At 37.5% G+C, this 8,246-nt stretch overlaps 1 protein-coding gene and 1 pseudogene across 3 annotated transcripts in view; both read left to right on the forward strand.

The window, feature by feature from the left end:
• The first annotated feature begins 173 nt into the window (after positions 1-173).
• On the forward strand, positions 174-1,793 carry LOC149051048 (uncharacterized; annotated as a pseudogene).
• A 131-nt stretch (positions 1,794-1,924) lies between these two features.
• Positions 1,925-8,246, forward strand: part of LOC113668051 (protein-lysine N-trimethyltransferase SMYD5) — a 6,830-nt gene continuing 508 nt past the window's right edge. Inside the window, exons 1-10 of one of the 3 annotated variants that reach the window (XM_027183932.2) lie at positions 1,925-2,292; positions 2,531-2,652; positions 2,795-2,864; positions 3,884-3,988; positions 4,569-4,631; positions 5,247-5,317; positions 5,940-6,049; positions 6,143-6,199; positions 6,681-6,775; positions 7,639-7,709. In XM_027183932.2, coding sequence (XP_027039733.2) covers positions 1,942-2,292; positions 2,531-2,652; positions 2,795-2,864; positions 3,884-3,988; positions 4,569-4,631; positions 5,247-5,317; positions 5,940-6,049; positions 6,143-6,199; positions 6,681-6,775; positions 7,639-7,709 — 1,115 coding nt within the window. In that variant the 5' untranslated portion in view covers positions 1,925-1,941. The remainder of the gene's footprint in view (positions 2,293-2,530; positions 2,653-2,794; positions 2,865-3,883; positions 3,989-4,568; positions 4,632-5,246; positions 5,318-5,939; positions 6,050-6,142; positions 6,200-6,680; positions 6,776-7,638; positions 7,710-8,246) is intronic. The other 2 variants (XM_027183933.2, XM_027183934.2) reach the window with 2 other exon arrangements.

The raw sequence follows: 8,246 nt of genomic DNA on the forward strand, positions 1-8,246 counted from the left end.
ATAGAGTGATGTCGTTGTCTCTTAACTCAAGGGAAATTTCCTAAACTTGAAAGATTAGGAATTTCATAAACGTTTTCAGCATCGAAATCTATCGAGAGGAAAAGAGAATTCATTGATTAAAAAGTCTCCCACCTTTTAACCCTTAACGTACCAACTACGCATAAATGCGTAGAAATATACGACGTGATTTTAACGCGCAATTGTGGTGAATTATTGGGGCTTGGGCACTGGTGTTTCATTTCAAATGACTTAACATAAAGTATAGTTTGAGGCAGTGAAAGAAAATGGCCGATTTGGCGAGTTGTATTAAAGAATTTGGAAATTTAAATTTCGAGTGTGTATTGTCTGTGGTTTTTTAAAAATGGCGGCGTGCGAAATATCTCCTGAAGCATTCTGTGCGACTGGAAGCGATGAAAACGATGTGGAAATCGAATTTATCGACGAAGACAATTTACCTTCGGCTTGTATCAGTGTTTTGGAGCATCCCGAGTCAGAAGAAGAGATTGACTCCGATGATTTGGCAGAATCTAGTGGAGATGAGTCAGAAGAACTGGAAAGTGAACAAGATGAAGACCCAGAGGAGGAAGAAGAAGTATCGGCATAGAGCGAAGAAATAACGAGAAGGGATGATATTGATTTCAGTGAACTCGTGGGATTGGCAGCAAATGTAAACATTAGATCTTTGACATCAAGCAAAGGGTTTTTTGATCTGTTCTTCACTGCTCAGGTATGGGAGTTGTTAGTTGCTCAGACTAATCTGTATGCAAATCAGAAACGAGGAGCTGCAGAAAAGTCTGTGTGGTATCCAGTGTCTGTGGAAGAAATGAAAGGTTGGGTTGCCATTTATTTGTGTATGGGAATTATTAACAATTATTAAAAGTCAGCTCATATGCAAGGCTAATGAGAGGTGCTGTGTGGTATTATAAGATTTTTTTCTATATCGTAGAAGTGTGTGTTTCAAATGCACACATATTGGAGAGAAAATCTCCATGTCATACCACTAGAACTGCTTTAGACTTCAGAAAGTCATTGATAAGTCACTTGATTGAAGGAAAGTCCTTTAGAAGGGACACTCAAATGTGGCCACCACCCACTTCAGAAATTCGATTTAATCAAGAACACTTTCACCACCTGGTAAGCAACGACAAAAGATCTACTTGCAAGGTTCACTTACAGCATGTAGGTACCTTTTATAGCTGTGCAGTATGTGGAGTATGCATGTGCCTAGAGCCCTGTTTCCTCAGGTATCACACATTGAGAGACTTCTATTTCAATGATGAAGATCATGAAGGCCCCAGATGTCTGAAAGAAGGAAGAGGGAGGCCTCGCACCAGAGGAAGAGGAAGAGTTCTCCAAAATTGAACATGCATAGACAAATTTGATAATTGAAAAGAAATAACAAAGGCAAGGTGATATATGAGACAATAAAAGTGACTTACTTTAAGACTTTCTCAAGATTAGATTTTGTTACTAATAAGATAATTCATGCCCTTACAATAATCTTAATGGGTCAAATTTGTGTGCAGAGAAGTGTTTTTAACCCTTAAAATGATATTTTCAATGTGTGAAGGTCATGATTTTTTGAGAAAAAGCAATAGTTCTAAAATTTATTTGTTACAGGATTCTTTCAATTAGTCCTTCTTGAAACTTCCAATAATTATGCTAATTATGCCTGCCGTGACGTCATCGTATGATGTGTATCCCATAATAAGTTAAACAAATTGATAGAAAATTTTCCACTGGTTATGAACATATATGGTCATATGGGGCTTTATCAAAAAGAAATTGATCTACAACTGATTTTGTAAACATCACTCGGGTTTCTCCAAAAAAAATAACCTACCCGTGGTATGTTAAGGGTTAACCAGCCAGCCGCTAGAGGGTTTCCCGCCAATAGCCCGCTGATAATTTTATCATCGCGGACTCACCCAGAAAAGCATCATGGCTGCCGCGCTGACCTCCGAAGAAACAACACTACTTTCTTACCTTTCTCACTTCTCGAACGTCCTTGTAAAGGATGTGAGTCTACAAAAGGGAAAAGGTCTCTTTGCCAAAAAGGATTTCAGAGAAGGAGAGCTCATTTTTGAAGAAAAGCCGTTGATTTGTGGCCAGTTTTTGTGGAATTCTCTCTACAAGTACACAGCTTGTTCTCATTGTTTGAGGTCTTTGGAAACAGCTGAGCAGATGGCGCGCAGGTTATCGGGAAATGACAGCTTGGAACTTCCTTATGCATCCAAGTGCTGTGAAATTACACGTATGGGACTTAAAATTATTAGCTGCCATAACTGTCAGGTATTACTCGTGTTTGCGTGCGTATTGCTTTGTAAACTTTGGTTGAGGTAGACTAAGGAAAGGTATGAAACCTAATTTAACACAAACTGCATTCTAAGGCAAATGGTAATCGGACACTCGCAGGTTCAGATCTTTATTTAAGTTTAAGAGTGTTCGAGATGCGTTTCGATTTATTTAAATTGAAGCGAGCTGGACCAAATGGAAGCACTCCTGCATATCCCTTAAATTTTCTTTACAGGTTAAATATTGCAGTGAAGAGTGTAGACAGCGTGCATGGGATCACTACCACAGGACTCTTTGTTTGGGACAAAATGAAGGAGATCCCAGCCATCCTCTAGAACAGCTACAAGAATCCTGGAGGTTTTTCATCATTTTTTTTTTCAATTTTTTTATATCTATTCCTCACAAAACTTTCAAATCAATTTATCTTTTGCTTAAATTGCATTCATTCTATGATTTTCAGTTTTAGTAACTGTTTAACTTGAGTGTGATTTTCCATTAGAAAAATGCACTATCCCCCAGAAACTGCAAGTGTGATGCTTATTGCACAAATGATTGCAACAGTATTGCAAGTAAGTATTGCTATGAAATGAAACATATAACTCTATCACCACAAACTTCATGTAGCATAAAATCTTATAACCCTTAACACCCTATCATCAGTTTGTATTTTCTCATACTGTTCTTTATACATTTCCTAAGGTCTTTTAACCACACTTGGTTAGCTCCCATTGTAGAGCATCGCACTGGTATACAGGAGGTCAAGCCTTCAAGCCCCAAACTGGACCAACACCCAGCCAGTCTTAAATAAAAAATAAAAAAAGTGTTTCCTTTGCTACGACATCCACAAATGAATAGACATTCTATGACATCCACAAATGAATAGACATTCTAGTCTTTCTGGATAAGGAGAATAATGACCCTTGCCCTTGTCTCCCCCATCTTCTCTGTTCAGGTTAACCTTTTAACTCCCAAGATCTGATTGTTAATTTTCCTCTCTAACCGGCACACAATTCCTTCTAAATAAGTTATGAGAATTTGGTGTTAGATCAAGATAACAATTTCCTGATAAGCTTGAGTATTCTCATTACATGGTGGCTGGATAATGTATGGATGTTATAAGGAGAAATTACAGGTTAATCACTTCTGGAAGTTAAAGGGTTAAACAAACCCATGCATCCATGCACTTCTCACAAAGTGTGGGGAAGGCAGCTCCTAGTGTTAGGGTCTGGCCTGGTTGTTGTTTATACAGGCCCCCATTTAAACCAGCTTCAAGTAGAACCAGGTCAGCCTGTCTAAATATGGCAAATATAGCAATACAAAGAATCCCTGCTTTAGGTGGCAATCATTTCTTTTATTTTCATGACCTTAGTGGTTAATTTAGGGGCAATATTGTAAGGAGAAATTAGATGCTGGTCACTCCAAGAGTGAAAGGGTTAAACAAAAGCATTATAAAGTGTTTTGCATTTTTCAATTTAAATACATGAATATACAGAGCCTCCAGTGCCTCCAATTCTCCGAAAAAATTGTTTTCTTTTTCTGTTTGTTTTGTCTGGTACTTTCTTTGCTTACTATTTATTTTTTGCCCTAGGCACCAGATCCCAAGAAGATGCAGGATGTGTTTGAATCTTTTTGCCACTCTGTGGTGAATAGAGGGCAACAAATTGTTCACAAATTACTAGGAGATCAGTTTAAGGTTTGTTGACAGCAGTGTCATTATTATGACCCTTTTAACCCCTAAGTGTGATTAGCACCTAATTTCTCTTTACAAATCATCCTGAATCACACATTTAGGTGACAAGAATAAAGGAAATGATCACCAACTAAAGAAGCTCTTGATTATTGAAAAAATTCTCCTTGTCAGCACCATAGGAAATGTATAGAGAACAGTATGGAGAGTCCACATACTGATGTTAGGGTGTAAAGGGTTAATGAAACCATGTGTCTTTCCAAAAAAAATGAATACATAAAGAAACTTTTGTTTTCTTATCAGGTACAAAACACAGGCAATGTCATAATTTTACATCTATGTGTACATAGATAAAATGGATCAATGTCAGTATCTGAGCTACTGCGAACCTACCCCTCCCCCCCCCAACCCAACATTAACCCTAACTTGTTATCAGTTGACTGTTGTTGGGTGAAAGGGGGGGTAAGTGTACAGTTGCTCAGTTACTGACTTTGATCCAATAAAATGATGATACAGTTTCTGGAGTGTTCTTCACCTATAAGAAATTTAATTCTATGCAGTAAAGGAGCTCATTGTTTCCTTGAAGGAGCAGTTAGACATCCTACGAGTACAAATGTCCAATGCTCTGTATGATGAGAAATTAGAGGAGGTAAGGTGTACAAGGCACCCAAAAGTTGTGCAAAAGTTGATAAGTAAGAACAATCAGAGTTCAGAACTTCATGTATAATCTACATTGTAATTGCCAGTTTAAAATTTACTTAATTTAAACAATATCATTTCGCACATAAACATACAATCTTTTAATTTGACACTATAAGAGTTAACGCTTCAAAGCTTGTGGGCCATGTATGCTACTGGATTAAAACACATTACTTGAAGTATATACATATAAAATACTAAATACACAGCCACGAACAAATAATTAATCCAGGACGTTAAAATATTAATTTAAATTTGTTAATAAAAGTGCACATAATCACCATCTCTATATCGAGACGTGGAGGCAGTTCAATTGTTGAAGAGAGAGTTTTAAAAATACTCCTTGGTAATAAGTAGTCTGTTGATTTCCTTAAAATTTAGATTATTTGTTTTATCATTACATTGAATAAATTCCAGAGGGCTGACCCACAAAAGGTTAATAAGCCTCTCATTAATCAGCAATTATATCTCGGAATCGAAGCATACCATTGTACATACCATGTACCTGACATCTACGTTTAACATCATTAACGCAATGATAACATGGTTCCTATTTCACTGTTAGTGGTTTAAAATGGAGGGTTTCCTGTCACTGATGGCTCTTGTGGGAATCAACGGGCAAGGAATTGGAACAAGGCAAGTTATGAACAGAATTGTTTTATTCTGGCAAATCTGCCTCATCCCACTCAAATCTGCCCTAAATTGTGAATCCAAGTACTGTATACAGAGCGTGAAATTGCGCCTAGTACAGGCGCCAATGCGACTAAATTTTTCACTTTGGCGACCAAATCCTGAAAGTTAGTCGCCAAATTGGCGACTAGAACGTTTCATCATAACCTTACCAAGAGATATAGTGAATTAAAAAGATTTGCAAAGATAAATCCGCGGCAAACTTCCTCGTTAAGTTTGTTTCCAAAACGTAGCACATGCATCTCGATCGATAACTAGACGCCATCTTGGATTTAGATGATCCTGAACGTTGTATATCATCCACCCTTGTGTCCACCTTGTAGCACGTTAAAGATCTTTTCCCTAACTTAATTTGGAGGGTCTATCTAGAACGCTGACAGCGTAAAGACAGATTTTGTTTGTCTTTGAAAATGGCGACCAACTTTTTTTGAATTGGCTTCCACTTTGAAGAATTTAGGAGCCAAGTGGCTATCAGAAAAAAAAGTTAACTTCACGCCCTGGTATACACACAAACCATGAAAACTGAGTCACCACTTTTAACCGTACTATAACCATTTTTTTATTTCAGCTCCTTGAGTGTTTATGTTCACAATCTTGAAAACCTTGGAGATATAACTGAAGATGAACGGCAAGCCCTGGATATTTTTATCGATCAACTTTATGAAGAAATGTATAATGGTGAGAACATTTGACCCGATTTGTCATCTTTGTTATTGCGTTATTTTGAAATATGTACTTTTTGCTTCCATATGTCCTTTTGCGCCTCAACAGTTTCTGGGCAGTTTCTCAACTGTGAAGGTTCTGGTTTGTATGCACTGCAAAGTTCATGTGAGTACATTCACTGTTTTTAGTCAAGAACAATTCGAACTTTAGTTTTATTCTATTTTTTTAGGTCTGATTTTTAAAACAAAGAACTTCTGAGTGCATCAGATTTTTTTCTATAGCCATGAAAAAACATTTATTTAATACCATCGTTTCGATGCTCAGATAAGGCCTTAGGATGTATTTTGAAAACTAGAAGTTAAAACACGGAGAAAATGGAATAGTAGTGGAGTCATATATTTACTATTCGATGGCTTCACACATGATACAAGCGGACATTTGACTCATTACACTTCTTTTTCCTTACCTCGTAACTTACAAAGTATCCGCGCGTACTACATGTACATGTTAAGCCATCGACAAATGTGTATTTAACGCTCTGTCACCAAAGCGAATATGAACATTATTTAGCTTCTGCACCGATGGTAAGCCACACGAAGCTTAAAAAACCTTCCGTGAATTCCTTTTTTTATATACTTTTTGGCAGGTAATCCAAGTTGTGAGCCTAACGCTGAAGTCACTTTCCCCCACAATAACTCAACATTGGTATTAAAGGCTCTCCATGATATTAAAGAGGGCGAGGTATTGCAAATTTTTGTCTTCTAAATATAATTAGAAAGATGGTAAGCTTTAAGCTCGGTAAAGAAATAGAGAAAGATGTTTTATCGTCTTGTCACGAGCGAGGAACATAGAAAAAAAAATCGACATCGCTGATCCTAGCGGTTTGCAGGACGGGTGTCATACATGAAATTCGTAAAGGGCCTTGCTCACCATAGAGTGTTTGTGGCTTAGTGGTAGAGCATCGGAGTGCGGAATCCGAACGTCTGAGGTTCGATTCCTCATGGGGACTTAGAATTTTTTCTTTGTCCCACGCTCGTGACAAGACGATGAAACATGTTTCTCTTTTTTCTTCTTTTTGGTAAATGCCTGCATAATGGTGGACGTTTGCACACGTACCGTTGAACGCCTGTTTGGATTGCAATTTTTATGTGGAAACGACACGACTCGATCAAAAAGATGCAAACTAGAGTAGAGAGACATTGATCGGGAATTCTCCTGCCTCATTACTTTACACCCTAACTTCAGTATGCATATTCTCCATACTGTTCTCTATACATTCCTAATGTGCTGACAAGGAGAATTTGTTTAACAATCAAGAGTTTCTTTAGTGAGTGATCATTTCCCTTATTATCTTGATCTTGATGTGTGATTCAGGGGCGATGTTGTCCGGAGAAATTAGATGCTAGTCACTCTCAGAGTTAAAAAATAGTATCTTCTCAACTAATCCTATGCGATTAAAGCTGTGTGTTCTTAATATCGTATTTTTAGAAACTGATGTTTTGTTCAAGAATTTAAGTTTACAACAGAGTCAGTTACGACTGAGACTTTGAAATCTTTGTATGTCGACTGACATGATTTCAGTTTAATTTTATGGATCATTTCAGGAAATAGTCATTTGTTATCTGAACTGTTGTGATCGAGAACGAAGCCGACACTCAAGACAGCGTTTACTAAGGTAATCGTAACGAGAAATTTGTTACATTTACGGTAACGTATAGTGTGATACAAATAGGTCGCCAAGGATGAGGAACTTGTGAATCGAAATAACATCACTTACGTTAATTTCGATTGTTTGCTGGTCTTTTCCTCGAAGTACTGGGCTTAAAGTTCAACTTTTTTCAAAGTCGTCCTTTGATGATCTAAAATCGCAGAGTGGTCGCCTGAAATTTTATTGGCCGAGGAAAAGTAGAGAGATGAATAAATAAATCAATGATAGGTGGAGGCATTGTGGCCAAGTGGTTAGGGCACTCGATATGAAATGTAGTGGTCCTGGGTTCAAGCTCTCTTCCCTGCTACTCTTTAAATTTGTTCTCGGTTACATCGAGTTCAACTCATTGGCTGCTCTTTGTATACTGTCAGCTGGTCTGCCTTTTGCCACTCAGGATCTGTGTTTATTTACAATGTTTGTTTCCAATTTGTTTGTACTAGCGCTAAAAAGCCCCCTTTGGGGAGTAGTCAATTAATGTTGATTTTATCAATATTATAATAAGTA

Source organism: Pocillopora damicornis, chromosome 2 (assembly GCF_964200805.1).
Source record: "Pocillopora damicornis chromosome 2, jaPocDami1.2, whole genome shotgun sequence".
NCBI lineage: Eukaryota > Metazoa > Cnidaria > Anthozoa > Scleractinia > Pocilloporidae > Pocillopora > Pocillopora damicornis.